We start from the raw sequence: 23,087 nt of genomic DNA, 5'->3' as shown, positions 1-23,087 counted from the left end.
ATTACAAGCCCTGAGGACCCTCAGGTAAACACGGGAGGCCAGTAAGTTAGTGGCACCCCGCTGCGAGGGTTATGGTGGGTGGGAGCAGCGAGGCCCACTCATCGTCTATTTTAAACTATAGTTTCAAACTTTAGTTTACTATAGTTTAAAATAGAAACCATGGTAACTGTAATGTTTTAACTCTATGTCTGGCTGTAATGTTTTGCTTTGTTTTTCAGCAGAGGTGTTGAGCAAAGAAGGACTATTGAAGACAACTGTCAAAGACAACCGCGGGTTATATTTATGAGCGCGCGCATTATGTTTCCGTGCTGTTTCTGAAAGTTTATCTTGTTTAGATAAGTTTGCAGGTCAAACAAAATAAACTATACTCTTTCTAAACACCTGCCTCGTGTTTTATTTGTCCTCTACAGCAATACACTCTGTCATATAAGTCTGTTGAATGCATTTGTATGCAGCATGGTTTAACAATAAAGTAGTTTAACAAATTAATAGTTGTTATAAATGTACCTTCATTAGTCAACATTTGGTGTAGGTAATAAAAAGTTAATCAAAGAAGTCCTAAGACATAATGGTAATGTTATGGTTGTTACATAACTGTATTTATTATTATTCTGTATGTTTTAAACCAGCAGAATATATCTAACATGTCATGAACTTACTGTTATTCAAGAGTCCGCCTAATAAAAATGTCCTAAGACAAGAATGGGTTTTGTTTTGGTTTTATGTCAAACTCTGTAGGTTTTAGGTTGAATACAGCAGATATAGGCTACCTATATCACAACATTGGTAGTCAGAGTTATTTTAATGACCCAAATCAAGTAAAATGTCTCTTACTCAAGTACTTTTAGCATGCAAAAGTCAAATTTAAGTATATAAAATACAGTTTCCAAATTTTGTCTTGTGAAAATGACCAGTGGGTGGCGAGGTAAAAAAAGTTAATGTCAAGTTATATATATAAAAGAAGTTGAACAAGTTGTCATAATATTTAGCCATAATGCATTTTTCTATACATTTCCATTAGACCTTTTTTCTAAATCTATAACTGGTAAATTGCTCCCAGGTCAATTTGGACTTTGTCTAATGAAGGTGAGGTGCATCTGAAAGGAGATTGTCCTACCGTATGTTCACATTTTTACTTTTGTTTTGCTTTTTTCTTTGTCCTATGTAGTGCTGTCTTTTCTGTATCACAATGACATGATCTGGCAACAAATTACAGTACAAACAGCAAAAATAAGAGTACACTGTTATACTGACAACATGACTAGGCCCACACAGAATCTACGTGCGCAGAATTCTAGATTCTTAGCCCATCATTAATTCTGTTTATTTACTTGTGTAAATGTGTGTAAATCTATATTCAGTTTTTAAATTATTTCATTTGAATTATTTACAATACAGTTTGTACAGTAATATTTTCTGTCTTTTAGTAGGGATATTATATAAAATACTTGCTTTATTTACCAAACAAAGAGGATCTAATTGGATTTGCATTGTAAACATTAAATAAAAGTTAAAAAGGCATTACTTTTTATTTAATATAATAAGGTTTTAGTTATGATACTCCCAAAATAATTCAGCATAAATCTGCAGATTTTTGACACAATTCTGTGCAGAAATAGCAAAATATGTCCAAAGATTCGGTCTGACCCTAAACATGACGGCCTGTCTTCCGTACACACACAAGGCTTTGTCATTCTAACGGCACTGACATATTCATTGAGAGAGGAACTAAGGATTTTAAGCAAGAGACTGACTTTTACAGGTAATCCATGCTGGAGACCTCAATAGAAAATCACAGTGTAATTTATTGCCAACTGAGTCTAAACCTTTTGCATTATATAATTTATACAGTATAATGAACATTCTACCAGCAACGTACATGATCTGTCCCTGGAATAAAAACATAAATAAAGTAAATAAAAAGTATTTTATCATAATCATTTCTAAAATGGACTGAAGATTGATTTCTGTGAGTTGCTCTGTAAAGGAAAATGTCATTCATTTGGTTGTTTGAGTTTTGTTCTTTACAAATGTACAAACCCTGTCATTGCCCTTGTCATTCAGCTCAATTGAACCTACAGCTTTAATATTTTGTTATGCTAAAAATTGTTGTTTAGAAAAAATACTTTAAAAAAAAGCTAAGTTTAAGTTGTTATCATCCACATCAATTTATTAAAACATGAAATTATAAATAAATTCTACAAATAAATACTACAAATATATAATACAAATACATTTACAATTATTGTCCCCACGTTTCGGTGAGTCCTGTCACATTTAGATTAAATTTAACATGTAATGTGCTATACACATTTAAGTTATGACTCGGAAGTGACATAATTTGATGGAGAACCTGACTGTGATCAAGTATGCGTTCCATCATTGAATTTTATGATTTTATGCTTGTTTTTGTATGATTTTTTGAGGAAAACAAGCTTAAGTCAGGCCCTGTCACAATTTCTTTTGTGAAAATGTACGTTTCTGGTAGAATGTCCCAAAAAACAGAGAAAGTAGAACTCGAACGACAAATAATGAAACCAACAACAGTAAAACTGTATATATTTATTTCATACCAAAAGTGATTTCTATAAACGCCATAGATTGAAAAGTCACTGCAAATCTGTGGAAATAAATCAATTTTGTTAATAATTTTTCATAATCTTACGATTTCCCTTTTGATGCAAACATCTATTTGTGTGGATTAAGCATTGTAAATTGACAAATGTTAATTTTAGGTTTAAAAGACAATCAGCATCCTAAATGTTAATGTGACAGACAAAATAGGATTGATCTTTTTTTTGAAAGTTAAAAAGATAGATCACCCAGAAATAAAATTAGCTATTTATTTACTTGACCTCAAGTCTAGCAAGATATACTTTTATAACTCAAATATTTTAAGTGAAACTGGGGTCCTGGAGATTCATAAAATGCAAGCTAGTGACATATTCTGAGTAAAAAACAAACTGCAGGCTGTAAAGCATAGGTCTCAAACTCAATTTCTGGAGGGCCGCAGCTCTGCAAAGTTTTGCTTCAACTCTAATCAAACACCTCTGATCCAACTAAGGTGTTCAAGACTACTAGAGACTATTAAGCAGGTCTGGAGATGGTTGGAGATAAACTATGCAGAGTTGCTGCCCTCCAAGAACTGAGTTTGAGACTACTGCTAGAAAGGTAAAACAAAAATAAAATCTGTAGTTTGACCCATTTAAGTAGAACTTTGTGTTTTGCCGACATATTCACAATTTTGTTAGCTTTAATATAATATTGTCAGCTCACATCTGAGTTTGTGTCAAAGTATCCATCATTACGCGACAGGATTGTTTGTCGGGGCAGTAATTTGAAGGTAATTATGTTGTAAATAATGTCATCAATCAATTAACTACATAAAATTTCATTATATTATCAGAAACTACAGAGTGTTAATTTTGTTTTGCCTGAATATAGTTTTTTGGCTCTTAAAGTGCTGGTAGCTGCTGGCTCCAGAAAAAAAACAAAAACATTTTCACAAATCTTTTTTCTTCACACAAAAGAAGATATTCTGAAAAATGTTGGAAATCGGAAACCTTTGACTTCCATAGTGTTTTTCCTTCATTAAAAGTCAAAAGTTACTAGTTTCTAATATTCTTCCAAATTTTTTCTTGTTTGTTCAAAAAAAAAAAAAGAAACTCTGGAATCACTTGAATGTGAGTAAATAATGAGAACATATTCATTTTTGAGTGTACTATCCCTTTAACAACAGATTTTTATATCTGGGTGAACTTTGAGATCATCTTTCAGCCCTGGCATGGCATATCAAAAGAAACCATGAAATTCACTAATGAAGTTGATTTTAATTCCTGCAGTTGATGAAGATAAAAATTATAGTAATAAAATAAATTCAATATAAAATATATCAAACTCTAAAGAAGGGGTGTCCAAACTCGGTCCTGGAGGGCCGGTGTTCTGAAGAGTTTAGCTCCAACCCTAATCAAACACCTGAACCAGCTGATCAAGCTCTTACTAGCTATACTAGAAACTTGCTGCAGGTGTTTTGAAGCAAGTTAAAGCTAAACTTCACATTTTAAGTCAGATAGAAATCTTTTTTTAAAAATTGTCATAATGTTAAAACATCTGTGTCTGGAGTTGCAGCATACAAGGAGTCGCATATCTAAATCTTATATAAATCTGAAAATTCATAGTTCATTGTTCAGTGCAGGGTTTCTCAACCACGTTCCCGGAGGACCACCAGCTCTGCACACTTTCCATATCTCCTTAAATAAACACACCTGATTCAAATCATCAGCTCATTAGCGGAGACTGAAAGACCTGTAATGGGTGCGACAGACAAAGGAGACTTCAAAAAAACATGCAGTGTTGGTGGTCCTCCTGAAACATGGTTGGGAAACACCGAATTAGTGCATACGATTTCTGTCATTACACTTAACTCCTATGTGAGCATGTGTTTAAAATAGAACTAGAAATGTGATTCATACCCAACTGCAATAAGACAATAACACTCTGATGTCAAATTAATCTCGGAGGATTCGGGTTGGTCCTGACGGAGGAGTAAGCACCAATATGCTTAATGAGATTGGGTTCTACGCTGTGCGCCTTTTCCCCTGGCGTCGATCTGGCTATCCTATAGAGCACCATGTCTTTTGCATTACCCTGAGCGCAGACAGCCTGGTCCAGGTATTCGGCAACCCGAATGGAGGCATTTCCTGGATAAAGCATAGCAGGGGTGCAGCATTCGGTGGCAGGACACACAGCATACAACTGCGGTGAGAGCCGTCTGAACTCCAGGAGATAATGCCGTCCTGCAAGCTCAGCCACGACCATTATATAGAGAGCTAGAAAGAGAAAATGAGCGGGCGAGAAGGTAAAAGAAAGAGGCGTGCAGTGTAACAACAAAAGGAGGAGGATTGTAGCCCCGAAAACACCAAGACCGATCCATTCTAGGATGCGATATGGCTCTGGGTTCCAGTATCTCTGCAGACGCTCTGGATGGTAGAGCTTTATGTATAAAGAATTAAAGGCGAATTTCCGTGAGAGTAAATTTTTGACTGACGGAAAAAAATTGGTCAATGGAAACGCGTCATCCTCTAGGACGACAACGTTTTTTGGCTTCATCATGTCCCATCCTTTGCGTAGGCAGAAAACGTAATCTTGTTTTTCCCTCTCAAATATGTCGGAAACTTCTCTGCCCTGCAATAGCTCATCTGGAGAACGCCGAACAACCAAAAACTCTTTCTCCAAAAGCAAAGCATCCTCATTTAAAGCAGGACCTCTTTCGACATCACATAGCATGACCTCAGCGCATGCTTTATTTCCACACGTTTTAAGGAGTGTTTTCAGCTGTTGAGCCACCTGTAATAGGTAGTGATAGTCCTTGCCCTCTGATCTTCTGGTTGTCACTACGGTCACCAGGAGATCTGGTTTCTTAATGATCATTTCCAATGCATCATTAGTGGTTTTCGTAGAGGCAGCATTTTCCCAAAAGCGCAGAGCCTCCTGGCCTCTTTCGTAGCTTTCTTGTAGTGCCGCATTGCTCAGCGAATCAAGATATAGAGGTTTTAAAAAATAGTAAGAGTAAAGTAGACGATGGCAGCATATAGGTAGTATCACTCCAAAGGTTAAAGTGCACAAAATCAGCCCTTGAGCTACCGGGCTGGACCAACGAAAGTGCTTGCTGGTACAAGTCCTCCATCGAAGCATCTGTGTCTGATTTAAAATGAGATAGTTCGGTTTACTTCTGCGGTTGTTTCCTTTATACCAATGCTGAAAAGGTCGATGGGGATCTACTTCTGAGTTTACATGCGGAACGAATCACTGTAGCACTCTCATATGAGCTTGATATTTCCAAACACCATCTGTAACTGTAAAAAGAAGAATATGTAGTCATAATCTCATCTTATTCAAGTCAAGTAGTTTTTATTGTCATTTAAACCAGGGGTTGCCAAACTTATCACTACGCGACCCCCCCCCCCCCCCCCCCCAAAAAAAACAATGCTATTGACTTACGACCCCCAATATCTTCTCAGGTGGTTATAAATATCTAAACCTTGCACACAACGGCGCACACGTACCAATAGGTCAAAGTCTATTCATCATTTAATTTTAAAGAAAGCCATTCAGAGACCATCCTCCATGTTCAGTTGTGGCCTGTATTTATTTGTAATGTTTATGAGTGCCGTAAAGGTGTCAAAGTTTAACCTAGTGCCATCTAATTAAATATTGTCAGGCCGACAATTTCCATAATTCTGATAAGTAGTCCAAACTGTCTGTCAGCAAATGTAGATTTGTACAACTGCGCACCCTTTCACGCAGATCTGTCTTTTTTTTTTAGACAGGTAATGTTATGTTTTGAAACTCTTTTAGTCATGCCAAGCTTATGTAGATTGTATTGTGCTACGAATGGGCTATGTTCACAGAAGTGTTATTCAGCCACTGAAATCTTCTGGCAAAAGATTGATGTGTCTATTTTCAATTTCACAAGGAACCTTTTATAGCAACAATAATGTAGATTTTTATTCAGTTCAACAACAAAACATCAGTAAACAGCGCTATTCTGCCTAGCCTGCTTTACTGAGGCAAAGAGCATAGAATCACTAAGAGGCGACACTCTAGTGCAATTTGGGAAACAGCCACAAGATGGCGCAGTGGCCATTTTGGATTGAAAACTCCAATAGAACAACAGTATATTATAAGTATGTAAAATAAACTATTAAAAGTGCTGATGATTGTGATAGTAAGTGTTGTTTTGTTGTCTGTCAGGATGTATCTCAGCTTTACTGCGCTTTTTAAGTAAAAAAAATTAAAAACAAAGCAGCTGCTTGCCATTGCGACAGCAATAAGATCCAATGGACAGTCGACCGCTTTCACGCCAAAATGGCTGAATCTGGGGTGTTACTGGGTGCTGCTGATGCAACGGAGTGTTCTATTGAGTGTCGCCTCTTGGTCATTTTAAGCTCTTTGATTGAGGTGAAGTTGGCTTATATTCATATTGATTCATTTTTGAACACTGACAGCCTGTGACGTCATCCTTTTGTTTACCATGCTACTCTGAATATTCGGTCTGAAATAGCTTGTAAGTATGGCTTAGTAATAAGTGTAATTCCAGCACGTCGCTGACCAACCAAGCATACAGTAGTCGCTTTAGGATAAAGCGATCCTTGCATGCATGAATTGCACATTATTACAAGTTTTGCTTGCTAACAACACAACTGAAAGCGTGCTAGATGTAATACAGTTTTCATTCAGAATTGTAGTATTATTGGCGAATGACATGAACTAGGGTTGTCTGCTGTCATCTTTAAGGTGCATGCGTTCGTGTTTCAGGAGGTGTGGCTTTGGAGCAGGGGAGGGACTGTGTTTCAAATACATTATGCTAACCAATTAGCATTTTGGCAGATCACCTACTGCACCTACTATTTTTTTTCTTCTGTAGGTTATTGATTAAAATATGGTAATTCTAATAGTTAAATAAAGTAATTGTGATTTTTGGAAATCACCAAGCGAACCCCAATTTGGTAACCATTGATTTAAACCTTATAGCAGATGCCCATAGTTACATTTCCCCTATTTTTAATCTCCTAGTAAAGATGATTAAATATACAATACATATAGTATATATTTTTGTCAAATTTTAACATATGCATTATGAGTGATTGTTCTATATTTATACTGTAGATGTCTTTTTTTATATAATGGGAAAATGCCAAAAAGGCGTACGTAACAGTTTTGAGGTAAGGTTGGTTTTATATTTACACTTTCGGACTGTCTCCTTAATCATATAATTTCAAAAAAAGTTATATTTGTAAACTCTAAATAGTGAAATCATATTTGCAGCCAATGACCATCAAAAGTACAACAGTATTCAATTGAATAAATAGTGCTAGTGTTGTTTTTAAGTCATATCTAGATGTAATTTCAGACTGAATATTCAAAGTACCATGGTAAACCAATATTGAAGAAGCATGTCACAAGCTGTCATTGAACGAATGAGCGAATATAAATGTTTTGACCTTATTCATAAAGCTTAACTGTTATGTTAAGGTCAATTTGTTATATGCACACTAGTTAAAGATGAAATGTCACATTTAAATTAAAGTGATTTCATACTTTTACTCAAATTTGAACATCAATATTTCAGAATTTTGAGAAACTATTATACTTTCTTTCGTAGAGAAGGTTCGTACTGGAGACAGTATAACACATGGTTGACATAACTCGGGGAGACAAGCTTTAAATACATATTTGCTTTGAAATATTATATATAGAAACTATTTATGTGTAACGTTATATTTCGGTTTACTAGGAATTATGTCGACGTGTTACGAAAAACGTCTACTATAACACATTATAAAAGTTCGTGAGAGCTTTTTATATGCATACAGTCACAAGGCACTCGGAAAGAGCAGCAGAAGCTACTCGTGTAGAAAAAAAGTACAACAGGCTAGTGAACAGGCATGTGTAAATAAGAAGACAAACCCGGAAGCAGAATGTTATTTAGCGGCCCGTTAAGTAAAATAACAACAAATGGTAGCAAAGCATAAACTATTTTAGCATTTCTACGTTACCTCTCATAATGTGGATGTTCAGCACCCAATGAATTCTCAACAGCTGCCGAGAGTGAAAGGGAGGCCAAAGATCAGTTTTTTAGCCTAAGTACTCAAATCAGTTCAAAACAGTAACGTAGATGGCGTCTTACCGTAATACAAGGACAAACTGCGCGTTTAATTAGTGATGCACAAATGTTGCGCGTTTCTTGCTTAGTGTTTCGAATAAATATACATATAAAAGTGTACATTGTGGAAAATAAAGGTAATACTTTTATGGATTCAGTTCGTATTTCACAGCTCAAGGTGAAAACGACTTAAAAACGATGATTGGTTCGTCACTAATAACGCTGAGTACAGTAACCAAAACCACGTGATAACGTCTTCATGTACTGTACCACACACTAGCCACTAGATGGCAATGTGACATTAAAAAAAAACAGGCAGCTGCGTGGACTACGTGATACTCGGTAAAATATTTCTCAAATATAAACAACGTTTGTAACGTTAGTAAGTTTTATGATTGAGTGCCGAAAACGTTCGGACAAAATAAGCGAAAAAGCTCTTGCAAAAAGTGGTAAAGCAGAGCAAGTACGTTTCGTGACTGAAAAATCTGCAGAACCTCAACTGTAAGTTACAATCAATAACTTGGGTGTAATCAGTCTTTTTGGAAATGTTTTTATTTGTCATTTAATAGAAATGAACCGTGGTGTTACTACAACAATCATGGGTTAACTATGTTTAATATAGCAAAACCATAGTAACCACAACATTTACGATGGTTTTTACCATAGCATTTTCATTAAACACATTAAAACTATTGTTTTATAACAGTACTATAACCTTAGGCCCATGTTTTAAAGTAAAACCATAGTAGCTTTTAACAAAGCAAGTCAAACCATAGTAAGTATAAATCAGAGTTCCCATGCTTCTTGAAAGTACTTAAAAGTATTCTTATTTCAGACATACAGTATGGATTCAAGGGCTGCAAGTTCTTAAAATCAAACACATGCCATTGAAAGTGCTTGAATAAAATTAGAAATGAAATTTGTTTATGGTTTTATTTCAACATTTTTACTCAATTGTCAAAAACTAAATAAATAAAAAAAACTGAAAAAGTCCTTGAATTAAAAACCTTACATTTAAATATTGTACAATAGCACTGACATGTTATCAATATTTCAGAAACTGCATTTGAATATAACCAGTATCGAATTCAACAAATTTGATTAAAGTTCTTTAAACATGACTTTTTAAAACAGTCAAACTTTTTGAAAATCACTCAACGTAAATATTAAGTGTAAATGAAATGTTAAGTACTTTCATTGTGCATATGGTGCTTGTTTTTAAACGAATGGTGCTGTAAAAAGTAATCCAAAGTCCTTGAATCTGCTGTTCATGAAAGCGTGGAAACCCTGATTAATGTTAAATTAAAATAAAGTACATTTACTATTGATTTTATTAAGTATTTGCAATCAAACTATAGAATAATTACTATGTTTATTGCTGTAAAACCATGAGAAACAGAAACCTAAACATCTTACTACAATAGTCATAAGACCCTCCCTCCCTCTCCCTGTCCCTCTGTGTGTGTGTTTTAGGAAAAGCGTAGTAAATACAACATTAACCATGTTTTTACAACTGTTCGAGCTTAAATACTGTTGGAGTAAATCTGTGTAAAAACCAGTAAATGCCACTTCATAAGCCCTTATGACCACCTTTTGCCACTACACATGGCATAGGACTGCAAGAATATTTCATTGATTAGCTGCCGTGTGTGAAACTGAATTCTGAGTCATGCTCTGACGCTCTGACTCATGTTCTCTTCACCTGTGTTCTACTTAAACACAATGAAATCGAACCCACCCAGGTAACCAGATCACAACTTATTATTATCCAAACGGTAAAACGAATGTTGCAACATATTTTTCATTGTTTCGTAATAGTTTTTGTATTTAAATACCATAGCTATAAGTCAGCAGGGCAAATCTAATCAAATAAGTGATATTTTAAATACACTTTATTTCAAAATAGTTTCACCAATATTTTGCATTGACATATAATTAACAAATATTGCACCACCATGAGCACAGATACTGGCTTGTTATTATTATTTGATAAAATGTTGAACGCACAGTGGGTTGTTGTGTCATCAAACAGTAAATAAAACTTTCCTGACTATTTTTAAAAAGATCAACAACCATCAACATTAATAAAAAAATATGATGTATCAATCATGATAATTATTAGACAAACAATAAACAAGTGTTTGTCCTTCTCACACAAATGTCTAGAAAGTAGAAACAAAAAAAGCAAATGGGTGGGTCTATCTGATCCATCAAGATGAACAGGTCTTTTTACCCCTAGGTCAGCTCTTTAATAAAGCTCATCTTCATTTCTTGAGCATTCGTTCTACCTGTGCTGAAAGGACACACATATGGCAACCAACACAGGCCAGATGGGTTTCTTACCAAGCGGAGGGGCAATTTTCTGCACCATTCCTGACATCCTCTACCTTCCAGAGCTCGTGAGTTGATTTTAATCTGATGTTTGAATGCTTTATGCACTGCACTTATTTCATTTAAAGTGTCTATTAAGCATTTTAGAATAAAGGATGTTTTGAAAAATTGTATTTTGTAATGTAGATTCAAATACTGATCTGTAAAGTTGTCTTATTTTCGTTAATTGGGAAAGTAATTATTTTGAAACACTGTTTATTTAATAGTCAAGATTTATTCTGGAGAATAAATGGTTTATTATGATGATATGTAAAAATAAAAGAAAGGAAATTAAGCAAATGCAAAATTTCATATAATAAAACCGTAAATTCTCCTGAATGATAGTTTTTTTAAAAGAATAACTTTCCAAATTAACAAATATTAGATAATTTATCAACTACCATCAACATTATTCAAAATTATTATGTGTCGCTCAGAATAGCAATTTGACAAACAAGTAAATAAAGGTTTGTTCTTGTCACACAAATGTCTTGCAAGTACTGAAAGTAAAGCAGATGGAAAAGGGTGGGTCCATCAGCTTACTTAAAGTGATTTTTATTATTATTATTAATATTATTGATACAGAAAAATAAGTGCATATGTAAAAAGTATACGCATGTCATTTTTAAGTGTTAAACCAGCCAAATGTTGTTCATCTAACAAATGTTACGAAATTGCTCAAAAAATGAAGTGAACTCTTCAACAATGCAATGTAACACCAAGTGTTCCCTTTATTTTTTGAGAACTATATATTTTTATTGTATGTTATATATGTTAATGCAATCTACATTATTTTATTTGTATTATATTTGTTTTTTATTATCATATTTTCATGTTTTACATTTGAAATTAATTTTTTTACACACATTAAAACTACACAAATCTGTAATCACAAAAAAGTTTAATAGACCAAATATCTCTGATAATTATCAGAAAAAAATTAACTTTCTTTTTCTATTTGATGTATTTTGTTGTTTATGTTGATATCCAAGATGTTTACAAGCAAAATCCGTCATAATTTTCATTATGTATGTAACTTCAAGAACTTTTTTTATTATTTTTATTTTCCAGATCTTTGGCGGCCTGACGTTGTCACTGGTGGCATCTACGTACCTCATACCTTACAACCCTCAGGCTTACGTGATTTCTGTGACAATATTTTGCTTCATCGTTAGTTTCTTCTGGTTGATGGTGTTTGCCTGTGGCTCTCATCGAAACAAAAGCTCCTGGGCAAGCGCAGTGAGTTAATAATCATTACAACTTCACTTTTTAACTCTTACCACTTTTCTTGTATTTCGTCTTATTTTCTTGATTATCTCTCCGCAGGATGTAGCATACCATGGATTTGCCACAGTCCTCTATCTCAGCGCATCTGTGCTTTTAGCTTTGGTAACCATTGGGATTGCTCAAATACAAACCGAAACCACACTTATTTACCAGCTGGACGTTGCTGCAGTGGTGAGTCCATGTGTAATCCCTTTTTAAATGGGTAAATACAGTATGAATAGAAATACAGTAAAGTACTTGTTGGGCAGCACAGTGTCACAGTGGTTAGCACTGTCGCCTCAAAGGAAACAGGTCCCTTGTTCGAGTTCCGGTTGGGCCAGTAGGTATTTCTGTGTTTGCGTGATCTCCCCGTGTTTGCATGGGTTGCTCCAGCGGTTTGCCCCACAGTCCAAAGATGAGTAAAATGGGTAAACAAAATTGGCTGTAGTGCATGAGTGTGTGTGTGTGAATGAGTGTATATGGGTGTTTCCCAGTACCTGGTGGTGACTGGAAGGGCATCCACTGTGTAAAACATATGCCAGAATAGTTGGTGGTTTATTCCGCTGTGATGCTCCCTAATAAATAAGGGACTAAGCCAAAGGAAAATGAATGAATAAATGAATAAAGTACTAGTTAAACACGAATGACGTGAAAGTGTTTAGCCGGGGCGTGGCACCTATGTCAACATCTCATGGGTGTCATGGACTAAAGTGATAAGTGATGGGGCGTGACAGTGGATTGCAGACTAAATTGAATCGAGCCGAGTGGGGAAGGGTCTAGATGAATATTATAAGAGGGGAGAGAGTCGTAGAAGCAAGTGAAAATGAGGGGGGGGGATGTTTGTTCCGCCTGACGAAAGTGTTGGAGGGAGAGTTGGATGGAGTTAGGGGTTTTTGGTGGGTGGGGTGGGAAAGTGGAAAGTGGGAAAGTAGAATTGTCCTAATTTCCCACCTATTGCCACCCCTGTCTTCAGCCTTACCTTTGATGGACAATGGAAATAAATATTCCGAAAAAAATCTTGATTACCACACTGTAAAACCCAAAAAGGTAACTCAAACCATTTGAGGAAATTGATTGCAACAAACCATTTAAGTTTAAAAACTAATCCTAATGAGTACTGTGAACTTACTCCATTTGAGTAAACGAAACAATTTGAGCACAGTAAAACCCAATAAGTTAAGGCAACTCAAACCGTTTGAGGAAACCAATTGCTACAAACCATTTGAGTAAAAAAAAAAAAAAAACTAATGTAAATGAGTACTGTGAACCTATTCTATTTTAGTAATGAGGTATTAATTAACTCATTACCTTTAATACTGAGTTCAAAACTCTTTTCAAATAAGTACAAATAACTTTCTGTAAATCGAATTAACTACACTCATTTTATTTGATAAAGTTGACTGTTGTGTTTTACAGTGCAAGATTACCAAAGACACATTGTACAAAACTCATCAAAGTCAACAGTACACTCCAAAAAATATTTTTTGCTGCTTGTTCAAACAACTAAAAATGAGCTAAATCAACATAGTTCTTGAGTTTTGGGGGGACAATTAAATTGTTATGTTAAATCCACTTAAATTAGTAAAAACAGTTAACTTAATTTGTACTAACATAAATGAATTGAATGGAATCCAGCATTTTTACAGTCTATTGACTTTTGTGTCTTTAATTTCAGGTGTTTTCCTTCCTGACCACTTTGCTGTATTTCATCCACACCATTTTCTCAGCCATCAGATGGAAGTCTTTCTAAAAACATCTGCACTCTGACCTCACAACTGACCTTTTAAGCATGATATCTTCAAAAAGCAAAGCAAAAGACATTCAAGTGATAATAGTGTAAAATGCCTGTTTGCTCTTCACCTTTTAAGTGCATATACTATGAATTTTCTAAAACATTTTCTGCTGGTATTTGTTTTGTAAATTGTTCTCACCTAAAGTATAAATTATTACAAATATGACTTGTATAATAAAGGAAACAATTAATAATCTCTTTGGTGTGGTGCTTCATTATAAACAAGAAAATCCTCCTTTATTGTTAAATAAATGATTGTTGATTTTTACAACATTCTACTTGATTAATGTACCGCCATATCAGTCGTTATAACCATTCGTAAACAAGTGTTTGTCACGTAAATGTCTAGAAAATACTATAAATAAAGCAGATGGGTGTGTCCTTATGGAATCCATCAGATCTGTCAAGATGAACAGGTCTGTCTAGCATTTTTGTCAGCTCTTTAATAGAACTTGTCTTTTGAATTCCTTAAACATTTGTTATACGTGTACTAAAAGGACACACATATGGCAACCAACACTGGCCCATTGGGTCACTTACCAAGCGGAGGGGCAATTTTCTGCATCATTCCTGACATCCTCTTCCTTCCAGAGCTTGTGAGTTGATTTAATTTGTTAAATGCTTTATGCAGGCTATGCTCCTAACTTAGTTTGTCAAAGCAGCTTAACATAGACATTCTGGTACATTGAAAATGTGTCACTCTAGTTTTGAGAGTTGAAGTTCAGTTTAGTTCAGTTCAGTGTGCTTTAATTTTCACTGCAGAAAGTCCAAATACTGAAGAGAAATCTATTGATGCACACATCCCAACCAAGCAAGACAGTGGTGCCAATTGAATTTAAGTTTAGTGCAGAATCTAATATCTGTTCTAATAACTTTTTAAAGGAGATTTTGTGGTTTTATAATGATGATAAGAATGTAAAAATAAAATGTTAATCCAAAGCGTACACTATTAAAGTCAGCTTATTTAAAGTAATTTTCTTAAAAACTATTGATTAGGTAAATAAATACATACTTAAAAAGTGCTAATCTGTCATTTTTAAAAGTGAAAAACCAACTAAAAGTCACTGTAAAATGTTAGATTTGTATTGTATTTTATAATTAAAATGATTGTATAATATTTTACATAAAAAATTCAAATTAAAATAAAAGGTTAAACTGAAAGAAAATGATAACATAAAATAAAAGCACACACATCTATAATCACCAAAAGTGTCCAATAGATCAGGTATTACTAATACATTTGAGAAGCTTTCATTTTCTATTTCATCTATTTTGCGTCATATTTCCATTTGTCCAATTCAGATGTTTACAAAAAACAGAGGTTTCCATCATAATTTTCATTATGTACATTAGCCTACATTTTCTTGATCAGTAACTTCAAGAACGTTATTTATTATGTTCATTTCTCAGATCTTTGGCGGTCTGACGTTGTCACTGGTGGCATCTACGTACCTCATACCTTACAACCCTCAGGCGTACGTGATTTCTGTGACAATAGCCTGCTTCCTCACTACTTTCCTGTGGTTGATGGTGTTTGTCTGTGGGTATCATCATAACAGAAAATCCTGGGCAACCGCAGTGAGTTAATAATCTCTTTACATCTTCACTTTTTTAATCGTTTCTTTTGTGTTTGATCTTATATGTTTTGTTAATTTTCTCTCTGCAGGATGTAGCATACCATGGATGTGCCACAGTCCTCTATCTCAGCGCATCTGTGCTTTTAGCTTTGGTAACCATTGGGTGGAGTCAGCCAGATAACATGTTTTTCCTTATTTACCAGCTGGACATTGCTGCTGTGGTGAGTTTGTGTAGTCTCTTTTTAAATCGGTTTTACCTGTTAAATAAAAAACAATTAAGTAACGGTGAAATATTTGAACACGAATGAAAAAGCATTAATTTACAAAATCTTAAAAATTTACTGCACGTTTTAAACGTTGAAGTCTAAAGTATGTTGACTCTCTGTGTGTCTTTAATTTCAGGTTTTTTCCTTCCTGACCACTTTACTGTATTTCACCCACACCATTTTCTCAGCCTTGCGATGGAAGACCTACTAAAAGTAGCTTTTTAACTTATTTTGCAAACCAAATGACTGCTCAACTGGCCTTTAAAGCATGATGTTTGCAAAAAGTATACTGAAAAATGCATTTAGTTCATCAGCAGTTATTCATGTGATAAATTTATGTAAAGTTTATAACAGTTAAGTTTTTTCCCTCTTCCTTTTCATCATATTTTTTTTGTAAATTGTTCTTATCTCAAGTAATGTTTTTTACATTTATGACTTAATTAATAAACAAAATAATAAACTATCTTTTTGGTGTGGCGCTTAATTATATAAACATATATTTCTTTATTTTTAAATGAAAGGTTAGCAAGATTTTTTTTTAAACTAACTTGCTATTTACAAGATTCTGCTTTTACAATACCACCATAAAACTACTTTTTACTGGGAAAAAAAGACAGACAAAAGCAAAAAATAAATAAATAAATAAAAATGCAAATGTGACACCCTGAGGGCGTCGTGGTTGATACCATAAGCTATTTTTGGAGCACTCTTTAGCATGAAGTTATGCGGTTGCTCAAAAAAAAAAACGAAACATTTGCTGTTTGTTCAAACTATTTTTTATTTGTATTTGTTCAAACCACTTATTTAAAATAAGCTAAAACAACACACTTATTGAGGGTTTATTGGGACAACTTAATTTTTTTATGTTTTCTCCACTTAAATTTGTAAAAACTTAAGTTAATTTAATTCCTTCATTTTTTAGTGCTGTGGTTTGGTGGCTTACACGTCAAAAAGACCTTAAAATATTGTTTCAAGGGCAGCATGATGGCTCAGTGGTTATCACAAACATCTTACAGCAAAAAATTTCACTTGTTTAAGTCCCAGCCAGTTGGCATTTCAATGCGGAGTTTGCCTTTGTTTTATGTTAAATCCACTTAAATTTGTAAACCATTAAGTTAACTTAAGCGTTTTGTGTTGGTTCAACTACCTGGTTAGGGGATTTGTAGTTCAGCATACTTTGTGTGGGACTGAATTAAGATTGTGAAATGTTGACAATAAAAGTAATCTTATGTGTTTAAAGTTAATAGAAAGACTTGTTAGAGTTTAATCTTCACTGTAGTTTGAAGATTTAGAAGATTTTCATGTAATGCTTTGAGATTTGAGATTACAACCTTGCTGAAGCACCCATGCTGGGTGCATCATGGGTGTTGGCAGCTTAATTAGCAAAAATGCAGTTTGTTACTTTGCTCATAAAAATGAGTTCTGAGATCAGTCTGAATCAACTGTATATGTAACTCATGAAATATGCTTAAAAATGGCTCTTTTAGTTCATTTAGGATAACTAAAAAAAAAAAAAAAAAAAACGAAGAGACTTCGAAATGTACGACATATAATAGACACACATGACCTTTGAGTTTAAGTTAAATAAAAATACAAATGTACTTAAACTTTTATTTGATAAAATCATGTTGGACCAACTTGATTGCATTTAATTGTGTAAACAGTTTTTTTTTTTTTTTAAGTTGGTGGTAAACAAATTTATTGGATGGAAATCTTGCCCTCAATTAAATTTAGTTCATCCAATTGTTTTTTTTTTTTTTTTTTTTTGAGTGTATATGTGAACTGGATGAACTAAATTGGCATTGTTTTTTCAAATGGGAGTGTGTTACCCAGTTCTGGGATGCCGCTGGAAAGGTATCCGCTGTGTAAAACATGCTGAAAAAAAAAAAAAAACGTTTATTCTGCTGTGGCGACTCCTGTTAAATCAGGGACTAACCCAAAGGAAAATGAATGAACGATTGCCTCTGCATTAAATGTCCTCCAGGTCGACTAGGTAAATTGCAAATTTTTCCTCAACAATCAGCTTAATTTGCAGCTTTGCCTTAGAAGATCACAACAAATTCAGTCATTTTTAGCACTGCAGGTTTCCACCAACTCCATTTGTCTGTTCTTTGTGGTCTTGGTTAGTGGTCATCAGTGATTAGGCTGTGGGTATTTCTTCATGTCTAAGATTAAGTTGTTGTCAGTGTGTTATCGCTGTGTTATTAGATCATTGCTGGAACCACTCCAGAGTCTAGAGCCCAATTTACACCTGGTCTTAACATTACATTCATTGATCTGATCACAAGTGTTCTGAAGAGATTCATTATAGTTTCCACCTGGAATTAACCTGCGTTCAGATGCATGTCTTGTTGTCACTCCTGTTGTGGTTTCATTAAAACCCTTCCATCTTAGTTCATCTCATTCCAAAACAGTTTTGCAAGAGTGCTCATTGCAACACAAGGATACTACTAAATGACTGCTCTCACGTTACTCACAGTGGACTTCCTGAATTTTTTTTGTTTCATATCCAAAAAAAATACCTAAAGCACAATGCTGTCTTACCAGTTGCAAAACAACACCATTCAGTGTGGATTTGTGGCTGGTTGTTGACAGTTGCTGCTCTCCAAATACTTTCCAACTTTCTCTATACTCTCTTTTTATGTTCATTACATGCTATTTAGAAATGTCCAACAAAATAAGTGCTTTGTTATGGGAAAAAAATTAAATATACTGTATCATCCCAGGTCAACATAGTAGTAAACATTCACTGCGCTGTCTCTAATCACCTTGCTTATTCTGGACTTTCAGTCAAATCCATGCTAAATTCACTGTTTATAAAATAAAAATGGCTCCTAATGATTATATAAATGATGCTTCACTTAAACAGAAAACCAAATAAACATCAGCAAAGTTGGCTCATTCTGGGGTGCGTTTCCGAAAACCATTGTTAAGGTTGCTAGCTCCGTTGTTACAAACATAGTTTGTCGATTTAGCATTTCCCAAATCCGTTGTTCCAACAAACATCCACAAATTGCGTTGCGAACTTGTACGCTTGCAACTAAACCTCCAGAGTTCTTGGTTGTGTTCTATTTCCAGTAATCCCCCCTATGCCCTATTCGTTTAGAACATTATAACATTTAAATTTGGAATGATTAAAAAAAACAACAACATTGAAGTCATCTCTTTTAGGTGCAGTGGTGGAAAGAGTACTGAAAAATCATACTCAAGTAAAAGTACAATTACTTGCCTAAAAATGTAGTGTAGGTATAGAGTAAAAGTATCTGTTGTAAATATTACTTAAAGTATGAGTAAAAAGTAGCCATTTCAAAAGTACTCAAGAGAAGTGAGTAGTGAGTATTATGCTTTTAAAAGCTGATGCGTTTTCATGTAATTTGTGCATGTGTGTGTAAACGTAACATTCTGTAGTGCATCGAGTTATTCCCCAGCAGGCACACAACATCATAAGACATTAACATTAGGTTAGATTGTCTAGCCAGTGTTTAAGGAAAACGTTATTTGTTCAAACACAACATCAAATGACGTTGATATTTGGTTGACTTTAGTTGTGTTGGAAAGTGACCAAAATCCAATGTCGAGCAAACATCCAATGTCATTTTGGCATCACATGCTGACACTTCCATGATTTTCATGGAAAAACAAAATGCATCATCCCCACGACACTGGTGTACAACTTCATTCTGACATCATGTTGACATCTTGTGCCTGCTCTAAGGCCATTTCGATCCTCATACAGTAAACATCCGTCATCTTCTCATCAGTGACATGCATCTTAAGAGTCTCTTGGTCAATGCAAGATTTTGGGAATCTTGTACACTTTTAATGCTTCCAAACAATTTGCTGCAATTATAAAGCGCATATATTTTGAGGTAGGGTTGGATATCGTTTGGGGTTATTTCAATACTGGTGCTAAATCGATACTTTTAAAATGGTGCCAAAACGGTGCCTGAACCTTTTTAGCCACTAAATTATTTGACAGAAAAAGATTTTAATCATTATAATTGAACAATATAATTAAATATTTACAATAACTTTAAAGTAAACATCAAATCATATATTATATATTTGAATTGCATTAATATATTTCTTTTGATCAACCTTATTTTGAGGTAGTTCATTTTGATGCGATTTACCTTCTATGTGTGATTTGATTGGACAGGAATCACAGGACTGATTCTTCTAATCTCCATAGACAACAAAAAATAAATTAGTGACTGAAGGTTGAAGAAACGTAGTGGAGTAAAAGCACTGATTACTGCACTAAAAATGTACTTAAAGCAAAGTAAAAAATACACATTTTTAAAACTACTTAGTAAATTACAATTCCTGAGAAAAATTACTCAATTACAGTAAATTGAGTATTTGTAATTAGTTCCTTTACAACACTGCTTAGGTGTAATTTGCTTTCAAAGTATTTTTATAGTTCAGTTTGAACGATCTTCCTATTGACAATTGTGCTCCCTTCTTAGTGCACTTTGAAAACATTTGTCATTTTGAACGCAGCTGTGGCTCATGACAAAAGCTATAGGTGACCTTATTTAAGAGCCGAATTGTATTCGTTTTGGTTTTTATTCGGTTTGAATGTGTCAAATTGTAAAAGTAGAATTTTCAACAAAACGTAAAATTAATAAAAAATATCCTACTTTATAATAATAATAATTATTATTATTATTATTATTGTTTTTTTTTTCATTTCTTAATAAATTGCCTACTGTAAAGTACAATCATTAACGATTCATAGGATTGATATATGAGATTAGAATACGTGTTTGCTAAGTGATTTTGTATGGAATATTCTCAATAATACTTGTAAAGGAATTGTATATACAGTAGGTCCTACGTATACTGTATGTGTCCTTTACATATGTTTCAATTAATATGGAAAACGAGTGCATGTTTTAACTAAAATTAATATTGCAATCTTTTTTTTTTTAAATGTGAGTGTGTAAAACAATGTAATTTGCACAAAAAGTTATGGAGGTTTTCCCTAAAGAAGTAGTTACTTCACCTCGTTTAGAGCGTCATTATGGACATCTTACGTTATAATTAACGTGATTCAAATAATGGATCTGCGACAGGGAAACTACAGTTTTGGGAAAACACTTTGTTACTACATTGTTCTTTTCCCAAACGATGCATCGGACTATGATAGGTCAGCCACGAGTTATGTCAATGTTTGGGAAACGCATCCTCGGAGGCTCATTGGTTCCTCCAATAGAAACTCAGAAACTCTTTCTAGGAAACTTGTATTTTACAATATAAGTGTAGTACAAATTTCAGTACCACACGAAACCAGCATAAATTATGCAAGCTTATTTTAGATCCGAAATGCCCCTGCACACACCTTTAGATGCACCCTTCAAAGAAACAATGCAAGTGACCAAAAGGGGCAGATTAAAAACCAGTATTAATGCTAGGTCATACATAATATATTATGATTGACCAAAATACATCTTAATATCATAGTCTTTGAAAACTATTAAAACAAACAAGAGTCTCTGCATGGGTCTTGCCTAGATGCTACAATAACATTTCAGTAGTGTCCTTGAAGGATTTGGTTTGTTAAACTGTTGTCAACAGTTTATTTTGGCGTGTCTTTCAATTCCTGATGTGTCTCTGTTTTGCTGATTTTTAGAACTGGTTTAACTTGCTTTTAATAGGGTAAGGGTAGGACGAGTTGATACTTGTCTCGGTGATCAGGGGACAATTGTGTTCTGTAAGGTGACGTCTGGGACCTGTATAATTCATGAGGGCTGAACTGGTGGGTGAACAACTCTACCTTTCAGTTCTATTATACTATGGCATGATTGCATCATGTGTAAAGAGGCCTCAAAAACCACACTTTAAAAATGTATGAATGGCATTGTGCTTGATGATAAAATAGCAGTGTCTTTGTTTTAAGAAAGCAGTGTAGTTTCAAAAATTATATTTAAAAAATTGCTTATACTCCATCAACAATGAAGTCAGGCACTTACCTTACCCTCATGTTGTCAAACCCGTACCTATATGACTTTCATTTGACCATGAAAATGTGTTTGTTAGAATGAACATCTCAATCACTTTTTGCTTTCACTGTATCACTAAAAGAAATAAAGAAAGTTGTCATTTATCATTAATTTATATTTTTAAAAAGATTTATTTGGACATTGGCAATGTTTAAACCAGTCTGTTGGTCCATTAAAAAAGAAAAGGTTGATGCTTTATTTTTTCAGCCAGTTATAATTCACTGTAAAAATGCTTTGTCCACACAAACGATATGTGTTGGGACAAGATGAAGTAATTAAGTTCTTATTATTTCTTTTACAAATTTAATAATATTGAATATAAAACAATAGTTGTGTTGTTTCAGCTTATTTTAAATATATAGATACACAGCAAATGTCATTTTTCAAGTTCTAAAGTGTTTTCACACTACCACCCACAACAAGGTTTGGTACAATGGCCATTTAATGGTTCCTCAATAATTCTTATAATTAAAAATACAAATAATAAAATATGTAAATGTAATTCAAATTAATATTTTTAGACAAATGCTAATTCGTGATCATCATGAATACACTGTAAAAAAAATCCTGGTTGGCTTAAATTTTTAGTGCTCGATTGAACATTAAATGAGTCATCTACAGAGTTAAACTATGAGTCTCTCTTGTTAAACTTGGTAACTTATCCAATTAAGTTAGAACATGATTAACTTAAGTTTAAAAAGTTACAACGACCTGAAAACATATGCTGTCATGACTAATCATATATTTTTTTAGTGTCACATTGCATTAATTAACATTTTGCTATTGTTATTTTTTGGACGATGCTTATCTAAACCTATTTTTAATATCTGATTATTTTTATATATTTTTTTATTAATTAACTGCTAATCATACATTGTAAAAAAAACGTAAAGCAAGAAGTCGGCAACAAATATTTTTGTTACTTTAACTTATTTTAATGAGTTAATCAGGTCTCAACTAAATTTTTGTAAGTTATACAAAGTCTAGCCTAATATTTTAGTACATTTTCTTAGCCTTTTTAATCAACTTTTTTTACTTTAACTTTTTTTACCTTTATTATATTTTATTTGTTTATTTATTTACTATATTATTATTATTTTCAACTATTTGTTTTGTTTAACTGCTATTAATACAAATATTTTTGTT

The 23,087-nt window shown here is 33.8% G+C and overlaps 4 protein-coding genes across 6 annotated transcripts in view; 3 read left to right on the top strand and 1 right to left on the bottom strand.

The window, feature by feature from the left end:
* Positions 1-2,547: 2,547 nt before the first annotated feature.
* On the bottom strand, positions 2,548-8,856 carry pgap4 (post-GPI attachment to proteins GalNAc transferase 4). 2 transcript variants are annotated; one of them, XM_087272827.1, is made up of 3 exons: positions 8,690-8,856; positions 8,559-8,601; positions 2,548-5,855 (listed from the first exon to the last, which is right to left on the bottom strand). In XM_087272827.1, the coding sequence occupies exon 3, from the start codon at positions 5,692-5,694 to the stop codon at positions 4,504-4,506; it is 1,191 nt and encodes a 396-aa protein (XP_087128953.1). In that variant the 5' UTR covers positions 5,695-5,855; positions 8,559-8,601; positions 8,690-8,856; the 3' UTR covers positions 2,548-4,503.
* A 94-nt stretch (positions 8,857-8,950) lies between these two features.
* Positions 8,951-23,087, top strand: part of slc8a1a (solute carrier family 8 member 1a) — a 103,542-nt gene continuing 89,405 nt past the window's right edge. Inside the window, exon 1 of the mRNA XM_087272382.1 lies at positions 8,951-9,007. The gene's annotated coding sequence lies outside the window, so the exon portion shown is untranslated. The remainder of the gene's footprint in view (positions 9,008-23,087) is intronic.
* On the top strand, positions 9,057-16,399 carry mala.1 (mal, T cell differentiation protein a, tandem duplicate 1). 2 transcript variants are annotated; one of them, XM_087272900.1, is made up of 4 exons: positions 9,057-9,166; positions 15,504-15,671; positions 15,760-15,891; positions 16,073-16,399. In XM_087272900.1, the coding sequence occupies exons 2-4, from the start codon at positions 15,621-15,623 to the stop codon at positions 16,145-16,147; spliced, it is 258 nt and encodes an 85-aa protein (XP_087129026.1). In that variant the 5' UTR covers positions 9,057-9,166; positions 15,504-15,620; the 3' UTR covers positions 16,148-16,399.
* mala.2 (mal, T cell differentiation protein a, tandem duplicate 2) lies at positions 10,943-14,287 on the top strand. Its single transcript, NM_001077463.1, is given in 4 exon segments — positions 10,943-11,064; positions 12,107-12,274; positions 12,362-12,493; positions 13,977-14,287. Coding segments are annotated over 4 exon segments (465 nt in total). The 5' UTR covers positions 10,943-10,974; the 3' UTR covers positions 14,052-14,287.

Source organism: Danio rerio, chromosome 11, assembly GCF_052040795.2.
Source record: "Danio rerio strain M-AB ecotype USA chromosome 11, GRCz13ab, whole genome shotgun sequence".
NCBI lineage: Eukaryota > Metazoa > Chordata > Actinopteri > Cypriniformes > Danionidae > Danio > Danio rerio.
Note: the sequence above shows the minus strand (reverse complement) of the source record. Positions and strands in the feature narration are given on the sequence as shown.

What these genes read in the sequence shown, in the direction of transcription:
- pgap4 (XM_087272827.1), bottom strand. Translation starts at nt 5,694, where the DNA reads ATGCTTCGATGGAGGACTTGTACCAGCAAGCACTTTCGTTGGTCCAGC.
- mala.1 (XM_087272900.1), top strand. Translation starts at nt 15,621, where the DNA reads ATGGTGTTTGTCTGTGGGTATCATCATAACAGAAAATCCTGGGCAACC. An exon ending in GAAAATCCTGGGCAACCGCA is followed by an intron (nt 15,672 to 15,759) that starts GTGAGTTAATAA and finishes TTCTCTCTGCAG; the next exon opens with GATGTAGCATACCATGGATG. An exon ending in AGCTGGACATTGCTGCTGTG is followed by an intron (nt 15,892 to 16,072) that starts GTGAGTTTGTGT and finishes CTTTAATTTCAG; the next exon opens with GTTTTTTCCTTCCTGACCAC.